The 27,465-nt window shown below is 29.1% G+C and overlaps 1 protein-coding gene across 3 annotated transcripts in view; it reads right to left on the reverse strand.

Moving 5' to 3' along the window:
* Positions 1-27,465, reverse strand: part of Calx (sodium/calcium exchanger 3) — a 623,183-nt gene that overhangs the window by 27,772 nt on the left and 567,946 nt on the right. For 2 of the 3 annotated variants that reach the window (XM_075366329.1, XM_075366328.1), the window contains exons 3-6: positions 25,888-26,027; positions 23,877-23,979; positions 11,357-11,464; positions 6,144-6,302 (exon numbers count right to left, since the gene is read on the reverse strand). In XM_075366329.1, coding sequence (XP_075222444.1) covers positions 6,144-6,302; positions 11,357-11,464; positions 23,877-23,979; positions 25,888-26,027 — 510 coding nt within the window. The remainder of the gene's footprint in view (positions 1-6,143; positions 6,303-11,356; positions 11,465-23,876; positions 23,980-25,887; positions 26,028-27,465) is intronic. The other variant, XM_075366330.1, reaches the window with a different exon arrangement.

A 27,465-nucleotide genomic window follows, 5' to 3' on the forward strand; every position in this document is an offset into this window, starting at 1 on the left:
ATACCCTCGTCATAGAACGGAGCCGCCTGTGTTTTCAGCCATGTTTCTACGCTGGTCTGCATCTCGATGTCTGTGCCAAAATGTTGTCCTCTTAGCCAGCGTTTCATGTGAGCAAAGAGGTGAAAATCGGATGGAGCCAAGTCCAGGCTGTATCAAACACTTAACAACAAAAACGCTGCAGCAGCTTCTGTGTTACAGCTGCAGTGTGCGGCCGAGCGTTGTCATGGAGAAAGACAATACCTGATGACAACATTCCTCTCCGCTTATTCTGAATTGCCCTTCGTAGACGTTGAAGAGTCACGAAGTATGAGGCTGCAGTGACTGAAGTGCCACGTTCCATGAATTCCACCAAAAGAACTCCATTCCGGTCTCAGAACATAGTAGCCATACACTTTTTGTTGGAGAAGGTTCGCTTGAACTTCTTTGGTTTACTGGGAGAATGAGAATGCATCCACTGTTTGGATTGTTCTTTTGTTTCTTCAGTTTCGAAATGGACCCATGTCTCATCCCCCGTGACAATTTTGTTCAAAAAATATTTTCCTTCATTGTGGCAGCGCTGGAGAAATGTTAGGGAAGCGTCCATTCTCATTGTTTTGTGATGGTTGGACAGCTACTTGGGAACCCATCTCGCACACAGTTTGCGGTACTGAACTCTCTCACTCGCAATGGTGTAGAGAGCTGACCTTGAAATTTCAGGAAACGAATCACTCAATACAGAAATTGTGAACCGACGATTTTCTCGAATTGCCTCATCCACTCGCTCAACGAGATCATCGGTTGACACTTGCTTCCTTCCCTGACCGCTGCATCATGAACATCTGTACGCCCTGCTTTAAAGTTCCTGCACCATTGTCGCACTTTGCTGTCACTCAATGAAGTTTCACCGTACACATTACTTATTCGTCGATGAATTTCAGGTGCTTTACACCCTTCAGCCTGAAGAAATCGAATTAAAAATTATTCACTTGGCACTTGGCGGGAGATGCTATTGTTGTAGATATGTTTACGTGCTGGCTGCGTGTTCAGAACTAAACGAAGTGACACGGCGTGATTAAAGGTCATACAAGAGACGCTGCGCCTCACATATGCGCAAAGGTTCATCCGATTTTGCGCTGGTTTTTATTTCGCGACCGATCAGACTTTAAAAAAAATAACCCTCGTAGAATTCAATACCAACTGAAGATGCAGGATCCCTGTAAAAATCGACTATTGGAATTAATTTGGTAAGTATAACTTATCTAATTACTGTGTTTTGGTGGTTTATATTTCATATTATATACATATATATAATAATAATAAAAAACTTCATCTTTTGATCTCTTTCATTTGAAAATGAAGATGAGATTATTTTTTCCTATTATAGTAGAAGAAAACTCTTCTGTTAGTGATATAATGTCATATCATATTGACAAGAAAAAAATTCTTTAATAAGAGTATGACAGTGAGAGCATTATTCATTGTAAAAAATGTATAAATTAATAGAAAAAATAAATGGAAATAAAATAAGGGGATTGTTTCTCTTAATATTTATATGGTTGCTTAAAAGAAAATGTGTATGTGTTAGATCACATTTTATTAAAAAAAAAAAAAGGGTAATTTGTTAAACTGTATACCAAGTAATTTTTTCAACTTTGAAAACCTTATACTACAGCAAAACCTTAAGAATTTTAAAATAAAGTAACTGATACTTAAAATTAATAACTCTATAAGTAATAAAAGATCACCACTCCACTGATCTCCATGGCAGAGTGTTAGCATCATGACCTTTCATCTAGAGGTCTTGAGTTCAAATCCTGGTCAGGCATAGCATTCTTCATATACTACAAATTTCCATTTTCACATTCCCACGTACAAGCTTCTTTTTTTGTAAGTTCTTCAGTGAATTCATCAGTAAAAAAAAATTGTTAAATAAACTTGTAAATAAAACTGATTGATTCATTCAGTTTTCCAGTAGCCTCCAAAAGTGTTACCATACAAAATGCTTATGTTTGAAGAATTATATTTCTTATGAACTATTCAATGAAAAAAAAAAATTGAATTCTACATCACATTCTTGTTCTTATCACCATTAGTGTTGAGAGTTTCATTTTATTTAAAGAAAATATGTAGGAATTATAGTTAAAAGTACCTTATTTTGCTACTTATGTAATTCAACATTTTTTCACTGATTTATGTAATGTGGTTCAAGATTGTTTTATACACACATTTCAGTTAAGTGTAGGACAGAAAATGAGTTATGGAAGAAGGGAAAGAAGAATTAAGGTAGTAATCTTGCCTGTGTGGTAGCATTGCTTCACATAAACATAAATAAATGCTTTAATTTTATTAAATAAATGTCTGTGTAGCATTATGTGCTTGATGCTCAACCACAATTTGATAAAAAGCTCATTTTTTCTCATTAAGTGGTTCATAAGATATGATTTTTTGAAGGTAAGATATTTATTTCTTTTGTGATGAATACCTTTTATTATAACTCTTTTTTTTAATTTTGGATTGCAAGCATTGATATCTGATGTTTGACTAGTTACAGTTGTATCTTGTTCCAAATTTAGATTACCTATGTAACACTATGTATGTGTTATTAATTAGTACTCAATAACAGAATGGTGGCCACATAATAGTACTGAAGTCATTATTGTTTGATATGCAGACATTATAGATCATTGTTATAATAATCTCTAGACTTGAACTGTACTAATTTTCTACTTAAAAGTGCTAATCCTCTGCAACCTCTTGATATTTAATAAATAAAAGGATGATAGACTAATAAAAATAAAACTACAACAGATTTTAATTCATATTTTTTAAAATAAATTTAAAAAAAATTTATACAATTATTTAAAATGTACTTTACAAACACACTACTCACAAAAAATTCAACCATTAATGTTATACAAAATAAATAACCAATAAAAACCAAACTAAAACAAGTTAAACTACTACTGTATAATACTAGTTATTGAATGGAAAAAGCTCTTTACAAACCATGCAGTACTTACCTTACTTTTATTGTAGGTACATAAAACATGTACATAACCAGTGTTGTGTGGTTTAATATTTTTTCCAGGAATATTAATTTTTCATTATGTAAAAATTAAAAATTATTTACATAGTACTAACTTATTTACAGATGTCATATATACATGAATACATAGCACACAAATCCATTGTACAAACAATTTAATGTGCATAAGCATATTAATATACATTAGAACCCTGCTAATTTAAATCATGGTAATTGAGTTTCTGTATGATATGAGTTGATCAAGGGAAAAATTACAATTAATAAATAAATAAATATACAGATAATAAATTAATTTATTACAATAAAAGTAATGCAATAAAGCACTAAATGAAATTTTTTCCATATAGAACAATACAAAATAGAATGAAATAGAATAAAAAAATGAAATAGAATATAATTGTACAGAACTTTAAACAAATTTATTTTTTAGTAAAAGGTTAGATGAAATGTTGTTTTGGGTAGCTGAGAGAACAATATAAAGAAATATGCGTAACTTGGCAGGATAATGTATTTTTTTGATAGATTCCTTTCCATTTGGATTTCAGAAGTCCAATTAATAGTCGAGATGCTCATCAGGTAAAACTGAGCTTTCTCAGGTTCTTTTATCATCTAAATTTAAATTGTGGAGGCTATTAGATATTCTACATATTATATATAAATTCTCACACAAACATTTTGGTAATTATGTTTTTGGTAATTTATGTTTGTCAATCTTAATTACCTTCGAATTATCAGGGTTCCATGTAAGAATAATTAAATTCTTGAAGTAAATAAAAAAACATTAAGAATTACTTATATAATTATTTTTATTTATATTATTTATAATATATTCCTAGATGATCACAACAGAAAATAAACTTGACAACAGAAATTTGTCCGTAAATGAACTTCATTTAATAATAATAACTGATTTATATTTTTTGTCTTTTTGTTTGTAGTAGTTGGAAGGAAGAATTGTTTTGTTAATAATTAATTATATTTGACTAGTCAACATTAGAAGTTTGATTGAATTTTCCCACATCAGTTCTTCTACATCATTACTTTTCTTACTGTATATTCATTTTTTATGTTTTACATTAGGTATTAAAGGCAGTATGAAGAATTTGGACTTGCAATAAATAATACTGGTGAGTGATATCATATGGTGTACTATTTACATAATTTTTTATTTATAAAAAAATTATGGTTATTTTACAAATTTATTAGTTTTTTGTAAATTACTTCTGTTTGTATTATTATCCCCAATTTTTCTTTTAATTAGATAATATATCTTTATAACATGAAATTTTGTTTCACTTTGTTTGCATGTTATATATCCTTTTGATTTACACAATTCTTTTGTTTTATTAAATGGTAAAATTTATAGACTGCTATATTCAGCTTTGTGGTGCATTAATTTTTTTATTTTTATTTTAAAAGCAATTTCCATTTGAGTTTTTAAATAAACTTGAATAAGTGGTATGTTTTGAGCTAAGATAACTGCATGCACTACCTATTTTGTTATCAATTGTTTCTGTAGTGAACTCTAGTGTTTCTGAGTGTTTCTGTAGTTTCTGAGTGTTTATGTGTTAGACATAAACACTCAGAAATATGTAGGATAATATGTTATATAAAAGCTATAAAATCCATTTTCTAGATGGATGAAAAATGCAGATTAAGTAGTTTCAACAAACTACATGTATAATGTTTTTGACATTTGCTGGAATAATTTACATTAATTTTTTACTGAATAATTTACATTATTCGTTTAATTTTTTTGCTTTCATGTTTGCTTTATGTTGTTTCTATTCTGATTACTCAAGAAATGCTATGTTTAACCTACATTGATGAAGAAATCAACATTTTTTAAGGTTATATAATATGTGGAATAAAAAATTGATGTAAAATAAAAGATGATAATGTTGGTATTCCTTCCTGTTTATTAGAATCAGATTATAAAATTTCCAAGTATAAAAATAAACCAGTTAGGGTGATGACATCAGGAGAGAGCATACCTACCATTCCATGATATGTTAAAATAATTCATAGCATATGTATGTGTTATGATCTGGGGCATTTTATTAAGGCGCTTTAAAGCAACTTATTAAAATACTAATGCTTGTTTTCTTACTAAAATTCTTATTATTATTATTATGTTACATATATTCCAATCTGAAGTATAAAATCATATCTTGGGGGTTCGCTCAAAACAATTAAACAAGTTTTTAATTAAAAAGCAGGCTGTCAGATCATTTTTTGGGGTTTAGGGTTTATAAGTATTTAATTCAGTATTTAGGAAATAAAAAATGTTAACTTATCTGTTTGTTTATAGTTATGAATGTGGCATTCTTTGCTAAGAATAGTTACTTATTCTTAAAAAGACAAAAAAATTCACCTCTGTTAAGATTTACAGAAGTGATTTTGTGTAATTTAGCACAATACTTTGGCTTATAAGAAGGGTCTTATTATGTTTCTGTTGCCATTTTTAATAAATACTGATCTGTTAAAAAAATCTTCCCACAAATTTATTTAAAATACGATCTTTAAAAGATTATCTTTTATAGAAACAATATTACTCTATTGATTAATTTTTAAATAATCCAGTTTTTTTGTGTTCAATTCCAATTTTACATAAATATGTGCTCAAATAATTTTTATTACTGCCTTCTGAATTATGAACTATTTTATAGTTATTTTATTTAGTATATTATGTATTTAGCTTAGAATTATCTCATGAGTTTATGTTTTAAATAATTAATATGGATTAATCACATCTATCTTTTATTTTTTAATTAATTGTTTATTTTGAAATGCTGCTCTGATTAAGGTTTACCACAGTTTCCCTTGATCCATGCAGGCAAATGCTGAGAAAGTCTTTTTTTTAGATGGAATAAGCATATCTACCCATTCATGTCATTTTCTATATAATGTATTATTATTAACTAATAAAATATTTATTTATTTTTACATCATGGGGTGAGGGTGATTACAGTGCCCAAATTTATGTTCTGATAGGTAATACATGGAACCAATCTGTATGTAAATAATGATACTATAATATGATTTATTTTTTTAAATATATTTTTTAATGAGAATGACTTAATGTAAATTGATTTGTTTGATATGTGCATAGACCAACCTGGCACACTGGTACCCAGTGCAACAAATGTGATGGCAGTTACAGAATCACGGATGCCAACTGTGCAACCAAAATGTGATGCTAAATCTCCAATAAAGGCAGTGAGTATGCCAATCCAAATAATTGACAATACAAAACAAAGATAACCAGACCATATATCTGAGAATAAAAAATTAAACACACAAATAAAAAGTTAGTGAACAGAAAAACATTATAAATAAATATTCCTGCAGAAATGCATTTATGTGGTTGATTAGTTTATTAGAAAAATGCATGAATAAGCATTGCATAACTCACTTAAATTATAGCTAATATAATGATAGTCATGGTTATTTATAGTACAAATATTGTTAAAATTATTAATACATTATTCATTTACTTACTTTTATTTTTACATCACTATTATCCATCAATCAGTGTTTTATAGTATTCCTATATTATACATTACTTTGTCTGGCATAGTAGTATAAATTGTGCAACATCTGTGATAAAGAATAAGAAAAGCAAGTGGCTTTTCATAAGTTTAGTATGTTTAATTATCCTAATAAACTTTTCACTGATGCTTGTATTGAAGTGATAAGTACAGTTGTTAAATAACACAAATATACAAATCTGTTAAGAAAATTGAAACAAAAATACTGTATTGTGACTTTTCCTGTATAAATGTATTAGGAAAATTGAAATATAAAAAAACTTATTGCGACTTCCCCAGGTGTTATTGATCAGTCCAACTGTTTATTAAAATAATCTCTGTACTAAATAATGAATTAGATAGTAGAATTTGTTTTGTGAAATTAAAATATTTGTGAGCAAGAATGTTCACTGTTATCCTTAAAAAAAATTCTTTACCTATTAATGGAATGATAATAAAAATATCAACAATAATAGAGATATCAAAATATGAAGATAATATAAAGTATGAATGACAATAAAGATATAAAATACTACATAACTTTTGTACATGTACAAAGTATGTGATGTATTTTATGTTCATCTCTTTTTCTACAAGAATATGGTATTCATTAAAATAAAATTCTCCGTAGATTTATCCAAAACTATTTTATGAAATTGTTGACTTTAATAAATACATGAAATCAGTATATAATCAAATACTACATCTGATAAAGTTTTAAGATAATATCAGATAGAAAAAAATTGAAAAATTGTGTGTATGTAGATTGATTTCATCTTACCTAGACATGAGACATGAGTACCATAGCTTAAAATGAAAGAAATGCTTATTACTGCATCAGTACTTTTCAACACAGAAAATTTATACATAAAAAAAACAAATTTTATAATACTAATAAAAGAAAACAAAACAAAAAATTCAAACACTTATATTACAAAACAACAATGATAATAAAAGCAAACCTCATGATTTTGTAGCCATAAATGCTAAATACTGTAATACCAGAAAATTAGATAATTTGATTTATAAGTATTAAACAGAACTGACAGTATTTTGGGCTTAATTTTGATATGCAAACTGTGAATTAATTCTAAAATTTATATCTCATATAAAGTCAGTTGGAAAATACTAACTAAAGTCAATAACACACAGACTAATACAAATTCTTTAAAACAATATAACTAATCACATAGATAACAAATAAAATCACACATCACACAGGTTACTTAATAATTCTAAATTGTGTATTATGTGTTTAAAGTATTGTATACAAATGTAGCATAAATGTTGTACTTTAATGAAGAAAGATAGTAATATTTATTTATGATCTCTAAAATTATGAATACATTTTACTTGAAATTTGTTAACTGTTTTTAAAGTTAGTGCTTATTGGATAAGTAAATACTTTGTCCTTAGGCTACCACATATATACAGTATATATATATCTATGTATGTGTACATTTTATTTTCCTGGCTGTAGTTCTACTGCTGCTACTAGTAGTAATTGCTATAAAGGAAAATGTACATAGATTGGTCTAACATCTTGATGTGGGTTTTTGCCAATGTTGATATTTCACAACACCACGAGTCCAAAAAAAGCCCATAAAAATATTTGGAAATTGGTTCAATACATTTACGTACATGTATCAGCCTGTAATTTGATTAATATATCTGGACTGGCTGAATAGTACTTATTAAATTATTTAAAATTTCAAAATTTTAATTCAGTTGGAATTAGGGTTGGAAGGTCATTCAACATTATTTTTAAATTCTATCTCGAAAATCTGTTGAATAAAAAGGTTGAAATTTGGCACAAATATGTATCCCAGTTTTGAGCTGCTTTTTATCTCTTCAGATAAAGGGACTGTACATTATCTGTATTTAACTTCTTTTTTTTTATTTTAAAATTTTTTCCTTTTTTACAATGACAGGATATCCCGTCAAAAAAGGAAAATTAAATTTATTTTTAGGAAATATTAGAATAAGTATTTGCGCCAAATTTCAGGAGTGTCTCAGCATGCCTGAGAATGGTGGATCTTATGAAACTACTTCTCATTATTACCTTATGAGCGAACACAGAAAAGTTTCTTGTTAAGAGAATTTAGTTACTTTGCTATCAAAGAGTAACATACCCACAAAATTCCAATTTTCCTACTCTTTTGATCTAGACAAGATTTTGAGAAGGTAATTAATAAATCTATTTACTTAGTAGATTTATTTTTAAAAAATTCTTATGTGATCAGAAATATTAAAGAGCCGGTTCATGCAAAGGATCTATCCACAAAAAAGTTGATCATAATTTGCTAATAGATATCTGATGGTTAATTATGTATAATAAATATAATAATGCATGCACTAGTAAGTAGTGGCAGTAAATACAGGTGTACAAAAAAAGAATATCAGGCTTTTAAAGCTATTTAATATTCCTTTATTGTGACTTATAGTAATGAATCACAAACAAAATGAAAGAGTTAAGCTTAAATTTTTTTCTACAAGTGTCCAATGTGAACATCTCTCGTCAAGTGGCACACATCTAATCAATAGGAGAGTTCATCTCATTCTTAAACCAGCACGTCTGGTGTAATGGAAACAACAGCTGCTTCAATCCTGTGCTTCAAATTGGGTAAAACAGTAGGTCAGAGGCACATAGAAAAGATCCTTTATAAAACCCCAAAGGAAAAAATCAATGGTATCAGATTAAGTGACCCCAGAGGCCACCACAAACAAGCTTTGTCATTGGGTCCATTGTGACCAATCCAGTGGTTGGGAAAAACATCGTTCAACCAATCCGATTCAGAGTTATGCTAGTGAGGAAGTGAACCATCTTGTTTCTAATAAATTTCACTGGTCCAGCTTGTATTAGAGATAAGAAGAGCCTTGCAGTTGAGGAAATATGTATTTGGGCACACACACATATATTTATATATATATATCTATATATATATATATGCAGCATATCAAAATAAGCAACTCCTGTTACACTTGCTTCAGTAAAAAAGAATGGCCCATAAACAGTGGGCTATTGCAGAAAACAAATGATTATGGAGATTCCTTTTTGTATTATAAGAGTTTATGGAATTTTTATGATGCCCACATATGGTTATTATGTATGTTAACTTTTCTACTAAGATGAAATGTTGACTCATCAGTAAAGACTATATGATCAAGAAGTCATCATCTTCTTGCTGCAACATTTTGGTTAAGAAGTCGGCATACACAGTGTAGTTGGTAGCTTCAAAGTCTGCAACAACTGTAAACAACTGTAATATGGACGCATATGAAGATGTTTCCTTAAAACATTCCACACTGTCATCAGTGACATTGGTTGTTTGTGGCTGGCAATATTTAGGATTACGCAGGAAAGACTTTCTGACACGTTCAACATTTTCTTCTAATACCTTTGGTCATTCTGTACGCTACCCTTACACAGATATCTGATCTTTTCAAACTGATTATGCCATCGACAAATGTTATTGTCAAATGGAGAATCACAATTAAACTTTCTATGGAATTCATGTCAGATTGTAACTACAAATTCACAATTACCAAAGTGCAAAACACAGAATACTTCCTGTTCAAGAGTCTCCATCTTTGCTAGTGGCGCTGTCAAATGGAAAGATAATGAATCAGTTTATGGCCGGCAACTAAAACTGTCCTTTTTGCTATTTCTTCTAGCCTTAAATCATCACTCTACATCTCATCCAAAAGATATGGCAAATTAAAACTCTGATATTATTTTTTCGTACACCCGGTATGATGCATTATTTTCTACAGAAAGAGGTTCATTAATTTGTTACTTTATAAATCTCAGGTCTTTCTTATGGCTGTAATACATGTACAGCATCTAAAGCTCAAGGGATACTAATTAGTGTTACTTTCTCTGAGAGTATGGTGCTATTCCTTGTCATAATGGGAGTGTAGATGTCCCTGATGTTAAATATCACCTGAATTACATCGTGCTTGGCATGTTGATATTTAATTTTGCTTATTGTAGAAACACCAGAAACCACTTCACTCCCCATTTTCCCAATAAACTTGACATGGAATGTTTGTTATTTTTCAAAATGAGTATGCCTATTTTTTTTTCAATTATGATTGATATCTTATGTAGGTTTGCTATTACTATTTTGGCTTTGACAGCTCAGATCCTTTAATTATGATTCAAACAGGAAAGTTTTTGGTTTTCAAAGCATCATTTTATTTCTTTTTGCCCAAAGGTTGATTTAATTGTAGTGATGTTTGTTATCTATTAATATAATTGATTGCACATGAGGTTTTTATTTACTTTTTCTAAACACTAAATGAAGGGTTTGCACCTTTTTTACTTTGATCTTTGCTATTTTGAAAGTTGTAATATATTTAACCAGTGAAATTCATTTACAAAGTTACAAACATGGCAAATAATATAACTGCATGCTTAATTCTAAATGAAATTTGTTGCATTAGTGTGTACTCCAAAAAATATCACAGGTGTGTAATTAATGTATTTTGTATGAAAAATTAATAATTTTAGTACTTTTTATTTATTTTTTTAAGTCAGTTGTTTAATTGAAAATGCTGAGAGGCAATGCTGCTCAAGTACATACATTAAACTAGTTAAAAGTCTGTTAAACACCCTAAATTGCAAGTATTTGTATTTACATGATTAAGTTATAATGGCACTTAGGAATTTTTATTTGTACAATAAAATTGTATATGTTTATCCTAACATTTAATTTTCTTTAAAATATTATTTAATAAATACTTCTATCTTACAGTAATTTATTTCACACTTATAGAATTATTATTGAAAATTACATACCTGTTGGTGGAACAAAGGCAAATAGTACTTTCCAAAAAATTGTTAGGGCGTGTATTATATAGTCTCCAACACCTGGAGGCTCAGGTTCACCTCCCTCCTCTTCATCACCTATTAAACAGACAATTATTAAAATTAAAAATTTCCTTTTATGAAATTTTATTTTTTTAAATATCAGGAAATTTAAAGTTCCCAAAAACCATAATTCATTCAGCATTCATAAATATTCAGTTTATTTATTTTAAATCTGGCTGTTTAATTTTTAATCATACAAATCAGTTTATAATATATTGAAACTTGTGTTTATTCTCTAGATGATGCTTACGCGTATTTGGAGATCTCATTGATTATGCTCTGGTTCTATTTCCTTGCCATGTATATCATCTTTGGCTATTTTCTTCCACTGTTAGAGTAGGGATAGATTTATAACCTTAAAAAACATGTCTATATACAGCATCTTTGATTTTAAAAGTAATATATGTGCTGATATATTTTTGAGGATAATAGAATTAATTTGGAAAAATTTTCTGTATTAAATAGGTTACGTAAATAGAAGATAACTCCTGAGAGAGAAACGCTAGTTTATAATTAGGTAAAATAACAAAGATTAATCAGGTCAAGATCTAACAAGTATCATGATAAAAGTATTTGTTAAAAAATATTTATAAATAAATACACCTGAATTTATAGGAAAATTTGTTTTATTTTAAATGAATGTTATAAAACATTTTAAATGCATATTTATGAATTATGACATGAGTGAAAGGATAAATTTCATGTAATGCTTTCTCCATCTTCTTTTGTCGTTTGAGTTATTTATATTCAGATCTTTTATGTTGTATATCATCGCTTAGAAGACAAAACAATATATCGTTTTTTGATAACATAGGGGTTTTGTTTTTTCTTTATTGTTTAGGCCTTCATGAGCATTTGGTAAGACTTTCTATCTTTCTAAGCCACATTTACAAAGTTAATAAAAATAATCTTCAGAACCTCTAAATGCAAGCTTTTTTTATAATTTGTTTGAAAAAATCTCCCATATGTCGCTGATACACATTTGAGATTTTTTAGAAAATTTGTAGTGTGTATTTAAAACCTACTTTGAGCACCAGTTTGCACATAGGTCTTTCTGAATTATTGTTAAAGTTTATACAATATAAAATATCCTACATGCAGCCTTACACACAAAAGAGGTAATGAAAGATGAGCTAATAAATAAATAGATTGTTCATGAATAGCTTGTAGTGTTATTAAGTATATATTCTTAACTTTATGTATATTAAATATGTTAATTTTAATACACTATTATCCCAGCAATTACAGAAGTTGTTAATGTTGGGATTATTATTTTTATTAATTTATTGTAATATTGTAAAGTATTTTAAGTCAATAAAAACTAAGACTTAAGACTAAAACTAGTATTTAAGTTGAGAGTTCTAAGGTTCATAACCTAGTAAAGGTAGTTAGTTACTTTTATACAAATTTGAATTCTAGACTGTGGATACCTGTGTTCTTTGGTGGTTGGGTTTCAATTAACCACACATATCAGAAATGGTCGACCTGAGGCTTCACTTTGTTTACATTCATACATATCATCCTCTGAAGTAATACCTTACAATGGTTCCAGAGGCTAAACAGAAAAAAAAGTGCCTAACACTCTTTTTGTGAGGTATGCATACTACCAACACTTATGCCCACCTGTGATGCAATTCCAGTGACAGTTATGTGGTGATTATCCACAAGGTCATGAACAATCTGAATGTTGTCATCATTGTCGCTGGTCTGCAGATGACATTCATGATTTCATTCTTCACTGCATCATGGCCACTAAAAAATTTTTTGACAGGGTAGCATCTCTGAATTGTGCCTGTAGTAGAGTCAAAATTTCAGAGGATTTGACACCTTCATTGGTGAGAAATCGGATTATAATTCGTTACGCAACATATGATGGTACCTCCTGCTCAGACATTCTGCTATTGATGTGGGAATGTGACCTATGGGCATGGCTGGCCAGTTGATCCCCTGCCACACATATCCAACTAACTACCTACAGTGCCCCCATCACATTCACACTTTTCCTCAGTCTGTATGGCAAAATTCCAGTTTATATTTGAATGACTCTCGTTGTAGAAATAATAAGTGCACACAGTTTTACATTGTACTCATAATTTTTTAAAAGTAATAAAATGACTCAATTTTTTATAATTTAATTGTTTTCAGAATAGATGAGACAGGAAAATCTTTTTCACATGTCATAAATAGTCAATTTGATTAAGTTAGGATCTTTTTCTTTTGGGATCTCACTATTCCCATCCCACTATAAACCTACAGTATCGGTATTGATTTAGGCATGGGCCACATGAGCCTGAGCCCAGGGTGGTAATTTGGGTAAAAATGTAAATATTTTCAAAAAATTTATTTTACACATATTTACTACTGGCAAAATAAAATATGCAAAACATGTTCTTTTCAGAGAAAAAAAACGATAGTTGCACGATAATTACGGCTTATGTGCCGTAATAACATTGTCACTTGCCAGCAAGCATGTGAAGTCAATAAGTATACCATCAGCTGGCTATATGTATAGTGTGTACAATGAAAATAAAAGCTTGTGTTGGAAAAGGTCGCGACTGCATAACTACTGAACCTGAAAACATTTATATTCATCTAATAGAACAACAATAATAATTGTTGCACTTTTATGTATGCATGATTAATTTATTACCATTTTCATGTTTTATTTGTTATAATTCATTATTATGTAATTAGTATTAGTAATTCAGTAAATAAAAATGACAAAAACAAGAATTTTAATTGGGTGTATTTTTAAACAAAAAAAAAATCCTAACTAATGCTTGAATGTATATTGTATCTGTATTTACACAAACTGTGTGTACAATTATTGTTGTACAATTCTTTTACGTACAATATTTCAAATTTTCATATTCTTTTTTTTTGGATGATTGCTTTCATTATTGATTGTACTATTATTATTGTTATTAACACTTACTTGAGATTTGCATTATATGTCCAGTTCCTATGCAAGCTCTTCATTGGAACAGTCACTTTCACTACAATTGTCTAGATGTATGATAAATTTATCCATCGTTTTGTTGATTAGCGGTTCCATCTTCTTATACTCAGTTTCAGATTTCTTTACATGTTCACAATATGATTTACAATATATTTATATTATATATTAATTAATATTATTATTAATAATATTTATAATTATATTTATTATATATTTTAATTAATATTGTTATTTATTTCATACATTTTTTCCTCATCTAATTTTTTAATATCTGATATTAAAAATGTTGTGTTATTACTACCAAAATATTTTTCCAGAGCCGACTATACGATCTCGATCACATTTAAATTGGGATGGTAAGGTGGAAGTTGGCAGAACCTGATGCCTGTGTTTTTTAGTCATTTTCCTTAAATATTCTATTCTCTTTCACTGGATGCCTCTTTATCAATCAAAAGTTTCCTTTATTATCAGTTTTACACCACTTAAACCTTAACTCTTTCAGGATAGCTATTAGTGTAGTTCTAGAACATTTAAATTGCATACTCTTTTGAAGATCTTCATGTAATTTATTTAATGAACTTAATTTAATTTATTTAATGTAAGACTGTTCATCTTACAATGTCTTGATCACAACTGTCTATTTCACTAACTGGTTTTGAACATTGTTTATACTTTTTTGGTGTGCTGAATGAGTACGACTGTGATTTATATTTAAGAGGATCCTGCTTTTCTTTTCGGAGTTTTTGATTTTGTGATCTTGAAATCCTCTAAGCTGCAGCTGCAGTGGTTCTTTCTTCACATTTTTGAATCCATATTAAATGTTTATCATCTTATAATTTTTCTAACTTTCTAGCTTCTTTCTTTATAAAATTGTAAACATTATTAATTATTTCATGAGCTTGACTACAGAGTTTTTTGTTCTCTTCATAAACAGTACGTACAATAAATTTATTCAGGGGCTTTAAATATCATAAAATGATATTTAGGTAGATTTAAATTCTGCCCTTGCAAAAACAAGTTCACTAACAAAAAAACATACGAATTCATTAACACACAAAACATTAACTAACACGCCATACATTACAGAAGGAAACAACTACATCACTCATATCGGGACATGTCAAGAATTGAACTAAATCAGTTTATTGAAAATAAAAGTAAACATTAGTATTGAATATTAGCCAACAATGCGTACAAAAATTGTTATAATTTTTAGGGTGTAGGGCTGTTATTTAATGATAACATTTATTATTATAAACATCATTTACTAATACCCATTAAAAGTGCATGTAAATATAACTCAAATGAAATATTTTGATAACCTTTGTATAAAGTGTTCATTTATTTTATGACTCACTGGATGGGAGTGTAATAATAATCTATTAATACAAGTATAAACTATTTGTTTTTTTATTGTATATAGTAAGAAATATTTATAAGTACACTAAATATTTTTAAAGAAATTATTGTCTGAAAGTAAATAAAATGATAATAAAGTTTAATTGTGGAAAAAAGTTTTGCTATTTATGAAAATAATTAAACACGCTGTATTGCACAATACTCAGTTTCTGAATGAGCCTAATGTTTTGAAAAAAGAGTAATACAATGCCTTGCACAGCGACTGTTCATCTCGTGCAAGCAAGCTTTTATTTTCACTGTATATCTGTATGCACTGTACATCTGTGGCAGCAGGAGATGTATTGTGTGGGCAGCGAGGCGTCGTGCATCTGTGAGGGTCACCACTTCAAGCCTCATCACTTACATCAACAAGCTGAGCATCTCAACCAATCAAGATGCTTACTGCCAGCTGTTGCAAGTGCTCAAGTATTGTCTGTTGAAGCTGACTGTCAGGTCCTGCTGTCCCTAAGAAATGTTGTGTAAAGAATGTTAGGTATACTCCTGTAAATATAATTAAGAATTGAATTTTTAATCATTTTTTATTTATTATTGTTCCTGTTAAAGCTGACTATCAGTTGTCTAGTGTCTAATTGTTGTTATGTCATTACTATTATTCCACTATTCTGTATACTTTTGATTTAAAGTTAAGTTGGTTATGTAATTTTAACAAAAAACAGAAGGTTGCAAAAGGCTTAGCAGTGAAAAATACTGGAAAGTAGTTTACAAGAGAAAAAATAAAGTGAATATAAGAATTAGTAAAACTGTGAAATTAAATTAATTTTTTAAATTAATCCTAGTGAAAGGGAAACTTCTTCCCAATCTGATTCAGCACCTTCACAAGTTCAAGGGTTGATGAAGTAACATATGGAGTTGAAACGACTTATGTTGATCCTGTTATGCCTACTGCAGAACAAGAGGCTTAAGTTAATGATCAATCTAGTCTTATAACATTGTCAACTGAGCTACGTGAAGGTTCAAATGAAGTTGCATCTGATGTGGAATAAAATGAAGATGTCCTTTTAAAAAAACTCGTACTATTAGTATTACTGGAAACTTGAAGCAAAGTAACACTTCAGTATTGTGGAAAATTAAAGATATTACGAGATAATATTTCATTAAAAATAGTTTCAATCAAAATAAAGATGGTGACTTTGTGCAATCCAAAAGAGTGTACCCTTATAAAAACAAAATTTTGAACAAAACCTTGCCTTTAGAGAAGAAGATGAATGTTTGTTCCACCAATAATAATGGAAACTATATGATGTACCTAGAAATGATTGCAGAGTTTTACCCTTTTTTAAAAGCCCACATTGATAAACACAGAAACTCTGGTCAAGGTAAATCATTTTAACTTTCATTGACAATTTGCAACAAGTTGATTGAAGTAATTGGTAGAAGTGTTATAGAGAGGACCTTAAAAGAAGTGAAAACCTCAAAATACTTTTCAATAATCATTGATTCAACTGCTGTTGACCAGATATTTTTCATCATAAGGTATGTGACTGAGTCTGGATATCCTGAAGAACACTTGTAGATTTTTTTTAAAAACCAAGGCCATACAGGAAAAAAAATTGTTGATTCAGTTTTTGAATTTCTTATGGCCATGGCTTATACATTCAAAATTGCTGCAGACAGTCATTCAGTAATGCTTCAATGATGTCTGGGATCTATTCTGGATTACAAACTAGATGAAAAGAAGCAAAATCCATTGATATTTTATGTGCTATGCTCTACCCATTCCCTTAATTAGATGGAATCTAGTGTGGCAGACTGCTGTAATCTTTCTAGATTATTCTTTGACTTGCTACAAGGCCTCTACAATTATTTTTCTTCATCGACCCATTGACGTAATCAATGCTAGAATTATTTGTCAAGCTTAGAGATAAGAACCTCCCCATAAAATCACTGAGCATAAAAAGATGGTTGGCCAGGGAAGAGGCATACAAAAACCTCAACAGAGATTTTGAGTCCATTTCAAAGCCTTTCAAAAGTATGGTTAACAGCCAAGATAAAAATGAAAAAACTAAGAACAAAGCCGAAGGACTTTTAAGAAAACTTGTTTGCACTAAAACTTTGTTTATGGTAGCCTTATGGCGGTAACATTCTCAACAAATTTAACTCTGTTAATGAAAAGATTTCATCATTCCAAATGAATGAATGTATCTACAGTTGTGATTCTGTATAAATCTCTGATTGCATTTGTTGATTAACTGAAAGGTCTGTTAACTTCTATAAGATGGCTGGTAAAAAAAAAAAAAAGTTAAAGACTGTCCAAGCTGTTCTGGAAAGTGAATTTGATGATGAATATGTAGAAGAAAGTGCTAAATATCAAGAAAGATGAAAAAGTTCTTTGATGAATCTTACTCATCTGAACCATGAGAGGAGGAGGAGAGAAAGTCCACAGTTTTCAAAAAAGCATTGATATATCATTAACAAGTTTCTTGAACAAGAGAATCACAGTCTATATTGTTTTTCAGTAGATTCTCATTAACAAATTTTGCAGGTTGAATGCTGAGGAAATCACCACAGCAACAAAATGTATGCAGCTGACATTGAAGAATCTTCATTTGTTGTTGAGTATCTTATTTAAAAGAACTTTTAACTCAGACAAAAAAAGATGAAGATAACACAAATCTTAACCAGTCAAAGAGATTGGTTAATTCACTTATGAATAAAATTTAAGGAGGGTATAACTGTTTAATCTAATGATTGAAAATTTAAAAAATTTTTAATAAATTTAAAATTCAGAAGACTGATCCATTATTACGTATTGGACCTGTTATTTTTTTTTTATTCTGAAGTAACGTATCTAACCACTTCTGATGCAATTTGTATTTTATGTTCATGTTAATATGTACTGATTAGAATAAAAAAAAATATTTGTTTATAATAATGTAACTGTTAAAGAATGCCTACTAATAAAAGAAGTTTTTAAAAGCTAAATAGGAATGAAAATCTTTACAAAAAAAAAGAGAAAATGTTTAGTATACCTGTATTTTACAAATATGAAAAAAGATCTTAATGCCCTTGAACATTATGAAGTATGTTATCAAAGCTTCAAACCATAAACATAAAATGCACAGTAGTTTTATGTGTGGTGTCATAAGTTACCACTGATTATAATAAAGCAGAGGGGATTGTATACTGTGACAGGATGGGATAAGTAGCAAGAATCTGGTCCAGCAGTTGATCCTCACCTTGCATGTCAATTGAGCTTTCTAAACTTTGATGAGTAGTAGATATGTAGAATGATGCACTGACATTATTGAAATAAAGTATACATTTTTCATTGATATTTTGTAATTGATGTCAAAGTGACAAACAGTTCTATCACTCACTGAAAATGGCTAAAAAAGGACTATACGCATTATGATAATGTTGACTATCCCTACATCTAGATCCAGTTAACTTAAAACTTAATAAGAATTTTCATTGTACTCAAGCATAATTTTCTAGGACCAAAATACAAAAGGCAAAAATTAAAATTGCAAAAACTACTCCTTCCTCTGTTTTAATTTTCTCCAAAATTTAATTTTATCAATGTCTATAACATTTTATTAATAGTAATGTTTAATTTGTGTATTTTTAGACTATGGGGGTCTTGAAATGTTGATATTTGCAATAATTTCAATAGTTAAAATTTTGACAGATCGTTATACTCTTCCTTTATGTCTATGAAGCTATAGTAATAGAACTATAACCAAGAGAGTAAAGATGTAGAGTTTTGGGTTCGGCATCTTGTACTGGCTATAAAATAGTGGATACAGTTGTTCATCATAATATTCCTAAAGAGGCAAGAAAAATCATAATGTTAAAACAAAAAAAGTGAAAGGAAATTTTTATGTGATTAAATTCTTAATAAAGATAGAAAAAAGCTTTCAACTTTTTTTTAGTTACTACAAACAACAGAAGAAAAGAAAGCATACACTGGAGTTATGACTACATGTAGACTTATGAGATGAAGAAATTGCGAAAATAGAGATAATGTTGAGAATTAAATAGGTTGGAAGAGAACAATACAACCTGTAAGAAAAGAAGAACACAATATTTTTTTGGATAAAAGGAATAGTGAGAAAGTGAGGTTTTGTTTCAAAAATTTCTCCTCAATGGATTAAATTTAGGAGAAAATTCATTTAAATGATAAGATGTCTCAAGATAAGAAAGAATAGTGAAGAAAATAAAAAGTATGATGACAAAGAAGATACCCCAACTAATATTACTCTTATAAACAGTATGGATTGTTTACATGAAAACATTCTGAAGATTGTTTAAATATTTTACTTACAGCATCAAGTCACTACTGAAGAAAATTATCATCAAAGAGGCTACATATTAAATTTATTTTTTTTTTTATCAATAGCCCATATGTTTTCAGAGAATGGTGTAAATAGAAAAGAATAATTTAGGAAAAATAAAAGGAAAATATAGCTATTTTCACCTCTAAATGATCAGTGGTATACCTGTAGATTTAAAACTTGGTCTATTGGAGAAGAAGAATATAAAATGCATTCAAAGATAAAAGATGCTGCTCTAGCAGAGAAAATAAGATCAAAGAAACTGCAAGAACGGTCTGAGGTATTAGTTCCAACAATGAATCTGCAAAGTTTTATATGTCTGGTTATTATGGCATCTAGTCCTTAACTTTATAATGAATAGACTTAATGAGATTGTTAAATCTTATAAATCTGTAAGTGTGATGTGAAGGTAATGGTAGTTTATCGGGCAAAAAATTCATCTCATGTATGATAGATTATATCATGAACAATAATAATTTTAGAAGCATTTTGATGTCAGATGGGTACACCTATTAAAACAATAACAAAATCTTGAAAGTGTCTTGTGATCTTTCTATAAGTTATCCTGTTACACTTTGAACTATTGTTTTTATAGTAAGGACACATGGTAATGGAAATATTCTGAAAATTTTTTCAAGTTGCCAATCAATGCACTATCTGATTATATACTTGTACACTATAACTGTAGTTGTCATAGGTTTTTCAAGAAATATGATGAACAAAAATATAACTTTACATCAGTCAAATCAGGAAGAAAATCAGTGAGTGTTCACGACATGTACAAACTAAAGTACATTCCAGATAGTGAGGTATATTATAAGACCAATTTTAAGGGAAAGTAGGATATTCTTCCACAAAGAAGAACTAACCTTAAGGCTACCACAAAATATTAAAAGGCTATACCTGATTCCACCAGCCATCAGCAATTCTAAGTGCAAGGATTCTACTAAGTATGAAAAAGATCGCTATTCATTTTACAAAAGACTTAGTTGGGAGTCTTAACAAAATACATAAGAAGAAGAAAAATAATTATGAGGAATGAAGTAGCAAAATTAGTACAGAAATTATGTTAGTTAAATATTAGATTTATATTGTTAAGGACTGGGATTTTACCAAAAACTTTAGTTACAGTACAAGTATAAATGCCAAGATTGAATTATGAAGAAGATATTGAAGATATGTATGAGAGTATTGAAGTTGTAATAAAATCAGAAAAGGTCTGCTGTAAGGTACTGATGGGAGATTGGAATGCTGTGATCCGAGAAGATGAAAAAGGAAGTGTGAAGTCAAATTTTCAAGTGTGAAAATTTGACTTGGGGGTAAGAAGTGGAAGGAGAAACAGATTAATAGAACCTTGCCTAGAAAAAAAATTATTTATAACCTATACTTTGTTCAAAAACCATAAAAGAGGAGATATGTGTGGGTATCCCCTGGAGACAAAGTACACTATCAGATAGAAATATCAGGTATAGAAATATACCTTTTATTTAGAAAGCCATTGGATTACCAGATCAGATATCAATAGTGATCATGTGCTACGTACAGTGGAAATGAGAAGAAATTTAAATAGAGATAGAAAAAGCAAAGGTATTTAAGAAATGGAATTAGAAAAGTTAAAGAAATTAGATGAGGAAACAATGGGAGAAAAACTAGCTAAGGCAATTGAAGAAAGCAAAAAGGAAAATGAGAACAGTGAGGAGACTGGATGAAAATAAAAAATGAGCAGGAAACCATGGGTAACTATGGAGATGCTAAAGAAAACTGAAAAAGGATATAAGAATAAGACTAGAGAAAATGAATGAGTGAAATAATTTAAGGAGGGAGACAAAAAGTTAGGTAAAGGTGGAAGGAAGAATGCAATGATTATTGAAGATTTAGTGAAGAAAAGACAGGAAAGTGAAGAGCATTACATGGATAAGTTGAAAGGGAATAGTAAAATGAGGGAAATTGAGAATAAGGTTAGTAGGCTTAAAAACTCTGTGGAAAAGAAAATAACAATTCTGAAGAAAACTGGTGCCAGAAAATGTACAGAACACAGAACAATAAGTTTAATAGCTCTAATAGCCGCTAAAATATTGATAAGAGTCCTTAACTGGAGGTTGTAAAAATAATGGAAGAGAATGCAGGGAAGGAACAGTTTGGCTTCAGGAAAGAAAAAGGAACCAGAGATGCCATTGGGCTGCTAAGGATAGCCTGAGAAAGATATTTTGAGAGAAAAAGAGGAATGAGTCTATGTTTCATACATTAAAAGAAGGCATTTGATAGAGTCAAATGGGAGAAAACAATGGAGATTCTTAAAAAGAAAACAGTAGAATGAAAAGACAGAAGGTTATGAGATAAACAGCAGCAAGGTAATTAAGAATATGACTAATTGGGTGGGTCTAGGTTGAGGTATTAGACAAGGTTGGTACCTTTCACTGATACTGTTCAAAATTTACGTTGAAGATATGATAAGGAATGTATTAACAGAAAGAAAAGAAGGAAAAATAAGAAAGTTTGCCGATGAATGTGATAATACTAGCTGATGGCACATATGCACCTCAAAGATTGTTTACAACCCTGGAGGAAAGAATGACAGAGTATGGAATGATAATAAATAGGAAAAATTAAAACAATGGAAGTAAACAATAGAGAAGATTTTTATGATAAGGAGAAGTGAAGGAAGAATAGAAAAAGTAAAAAAAATACAGTTATTTGGGTACTGTGGTGACAGGAGAATGGAAGAGTGCAATGGAAATAAAAGGAAGGATAGCGATGGCAGAGGGAGCCTTCAGTAAGAAGAGAGAACTACTAATTAGTGAAAGTCTGGACACAAGAGTTAAGGAAGAGGTTAGAAAAATTATGGAGTGTCTTGTATGGGTGTGAAAGTGAACCGAGGATGACGAGGGAGATGAAATGGATTGCTTTTGAGTGTGGGTATGGAAAAGAATGGAGAAAGTAAGATGGATAGATAAAGTAAGGAATGAAGAAGTAATGAACAAGATTAAAGAAGAAAAAACACTTTTTGTGAGAAGTACACAAAAGAAAAGGAAACCAATTAGGACATCTGGTTAAAGAAAGTGGAATCTTGAATATTGCAACAAAAGGGTTAGTAGAAGGAGAAAGGAAGTGAGGAAGAAGAAGGTTGAAGTTAATATAGATGAAACAAAAAATGGAAACTACAAATAGATGAAGGAGAAGGCTTGGAACAGAAATGAATGGAGACAGCAGTGGCATAAGGGACCTGCTGCTGGGTAGAACACCAGATAATGTTGATGATGAAGAAGAAAACTTAAACAAAATAAGACAATTAATAATTTTAATATGTTTAATTAATGTAGGACTGTAGCAGTATCTTTTAAAAGAGAGGATATTGTCTTGTTTTAAATAATTTTTTTCTTAATCTATTTTTAATTTTTTTCCAACCTTTTTTTAACATTTATTGTACGTTTCTGCTTTATTTTAAATAAATTAAAATTTTTTATTTGTTTCAGATATCAGTTATAGTATCTTAATAAATACTCGTAACACCACCTGCATGACATGAGCAAAATCTCTTATGTAAAAAAAAATTAATTTATGGGTTTATTTATTTTAAAAAGTTTGTAAGTTTTTGACTGCTAAATTAAATTTAAAAACATACTTAGAAATGTGTTAAAACATTTACAGTTCCATAAAATCATCCTTCAAAATATTTGCATTGTACTGTTATTAATATTTTGTGTTTTTTGCTTTTTGCTCTGTAAAATATTATTCTTTCATAAATAAGAGGTTTTACCAGTCAAATGACAGTATTGAAGAAAAATTTAATTTTTACCTGAGTTTACTCTAACAGCATCACTAAACTGGTCTTTCCACGAAGTTGTGGACACTGTTAATGCTGATGCTCCTCTCTTTTCAACTAATTTATCAACTGTATTCTGAAAAAAAATAAAAGTAAAAAACAGATATTTTATTTTGTATATAACATTACAAGCTGCAAGAGATTATGGAGTTTTTGACAAAAGAAGCGTACTCTTAATTGAGAAAAATCTGCTAATTTGTATGCTTACCAAAAGATCAATACAGAGGTTTTAATGGTACTTAGAATAGTGTTTTATTAAAGTAACATTAAGCTATAATTCATAATTAACATCAATCTCTAATTGCTAAGTTAAATTCAGAAGTATCTAAGAAAAGCTCAGTAACAGCTGTACTTTTGGTTAAATTATCTGCTGTAATTTTACAGGACAAGCCTGTAAAGACAATAAACTACCCTGATTTCTTGAGGGAATCTCTGTACGTGTTAAACATTCCTTAGCTTTAATCTTCCTCTTTTTTCATCATTCATCCCTCTTGCTTGGATATGCATTGTGGAAATTGTATCAGGTTCCACATTGATGATCAATATGGTGATGATTGCCTCTAAGGTTATCTGAGAGCTCCGATCACAGGATTGTTTAAAAAGATGAGGTACCTAATCAGATAAAGCAGACGACTCTTTCCTACTTTTCCTAAAGTACCTAATCTAATTTACATAACATAACTTACTCCCTTACTTGTCAAAACTAAAGTTTAATATCAGTAATTTACATGCTGCCAATCTTAATTAAGCTTAAATTTGTATAACTTAACATATATACAACGGACAGAATGTTATATGTATTAATTTAGTATAACCAGTTGTACATTTAACAAAAATTGTGAAATACTGTTTAAAATATGCCTGCTACACTTAAAGCTGAAAGAAGAGGATTTAGAATTCAGGGGAAGAACGAAGGAGAAATCGCCATTTTTCCTAAGGATATTTTTTGTTTATATTTACAAGTAGAATCCGAAAAAGTCACACACAAAACTCACACACACACGTGTGTGTGTGTATAAGTTCAGTTGACAATTTTTATTTTGTTGTGCGTACATTTTGATTTGTAGCTTATGTATTAATATTGAATATATATTTATATCGGATGCTTAATTTGTTGTTGGCTGTTGAAACACACATGTTTTGGTATGGTTGGCGATAAACTTGTGAAAAATGGAACAAAGAATTTCCATTAAATTTTGGTTTAACTACAGAATAAAGTGCAGCACCATATTGCAGATGTTGAATTTTGGTTTTGGTGATTCTTCTATGAATAATATAAGTGTTTACAAGTGGTACAAACATTTCCAAGAGGGCTGTGAAGATGTTGAAGAGGATGGCACACTGGGCGTCCCAGCACATCAATAACTGATGACTACATCAAAAAAGTGAAATAAATGATTATGAACAATCACCGAATCACTATCAGAGAGTCAATAATGATTACTATGTAGAAATTCTATACCATTTGAGTGAAACAATCCAAAGAAAACACCTGGATTTGTGGCGAAACAATTCATGACAATTGCACCACAATAATGAATCTGATCACACTTCATGAATTATTCGTGAATTTTTGGTCAAATCAAGACTGTTGTGATCTTTCAGCTCCCCTATTCGTCGAACATGGCTCCCAAGCTAAAAAGAACCATGAAAGTTGATGTTTTGCCAACATTGAAGAGATAAAGACAGAATCGTTGAAGGAGCTAAATGTCATATCGAAAACTGTGTTCCAGACGTGCTTCAAAGATTGGAAAAAGTGCTGGCACAAATGGATTATATTTGACTAGGAGTTCCTTGGAAGTGACAAAATCAATATTGATAAATGATTTTTTGAAAAAAAATTAAAATTCGATGTATTTTTTTAATCAAACCTCCTACATGCTGATATTTATATAACAGATAATAGATTATGAACTATATTTAATTATTTATATCAATTGCTACTTTTTTTTAATACTACAGTGCTCTTTTTAATAATACTTACCTTGAATTCATCACTTTCTCTGATTGTTATTTGAATTCGTGTAATCGTTCCAAGTTTAGGCCGTCCTTCAAGCGCAACTTTTTCATCATTTGTCAATTCATCTGGTGATTTTTTTAATAAGTCTCCATTTGGTGTCATACCTAATAGTTAAATAAATATTTAGTTCATTAACAACAATTAGTAAAGTATAATTATTATTAAGCAAATCTAAATAAAATATTATCTAAAGTAATCTATTCATGTTTCTTTAAATTCCTTATTATATCTCTACATAATCTTTTTGTTGCCATTTTTAGATTGTAAATAATATTAGTTTTGATTTTTTTATGAATTTACTTGAATTCTATTTTTTTCAGTGATTTGTTCATGTATTTAGAATACAGAGGATATAATTTTTGTAGTCAATTTTTTATAATTTATTCATAAAGTCTCCTAAAATTAATTCTTTTATTAATAATAATTATTATTGAAAATATGATTTTATAGTGCCCATCTTAAACAGTAACATAAATATAAAATTAAATAAATAAGTTTTTAGGAACTAAGGTGTTACGCAATGTTGTTTAAAAATATGTAGGATATTTAATTAGTATATGGTTTCTACTTTTTGTTAATAAAGAAACTGTCAGTAGTGATTAGATTATTTCTATGTTTATTAATGTCTGTATAATTATTTATTTTGTGTACAGCTTTGTGTATAACTGTTTATAGTATGTTTCAAAAAGCACGTGTGTCGGCTTTATAATGGAAATTACTATTTAACATATAAATTAAACAGCATATGTATATATATATGTATATATGTATGTATGTATATGTATATATATAAAATATATTTATAAAACATTGTGTATATTGATGTTTACATATCCTTGTTTATTTTGGAGAAATATAATTTATTTTACACACACACATATATGTACATATTAAATGTGTTTTATCTATTTCATTTTAAATTAAACACTTAATTAATATGTATGAAAATTGAACTGCATTGTTAAGTATATATATATATATAATGTATATTTTTATTTATTTTTTAAAGTTATTTTTTCCAAGCATAAGTTAAAAAAAACTTCTAAAACATATTCTAATTGAGATATTTCATTTGTTAAAAGTTTTATTATTAAAGAAATATAGTGACAGTCAATTCAGACAGTCAATTCAGAATTCAATTGGATTGTGGTCACACACGTGGAAAATCTATTAATTAATTGATTAGGGTAAAGAAATCTCTGCATTAGTATTCTAACCTACCAAAATATTAATATGTTAGTTTTGAATTATAGATAAGATAAAATGAGTATAAAATAGTGTACATATATTTAAAATTATCAATTGTGCATAATTGCATAATGTAACCAAGCAGAAATGTTGGATTTTTTCTTTATTATACTTGAATTATGAAATTTCTTTACCAATTTTAACAAAAGAAAAAGATTATCTTTTGAAGTTTTATTTCCTTTGAATTACACGATAAAAAATATTGAGATCAATATTTTGTTAAATTTTATTCTTTTTTACATTATTCTTGAGAATTTCAATTTATTAAAAAAAAATCTTTAGAAATATGGTAGT

This window comes from Lycorma delicatula, chromosome 5 (assembly GCF_047948215.1).
Source record: "Lycorma delicatula isolate Av1 chromosome 5, ASM4794821v1, whole genome shotgun sequence".
NCBI lineage: Eukaryota > Metazoa > Arthropoda > Insecta > Hemiptera > Fulgoridae > Lycorma > Lycorma delicatula.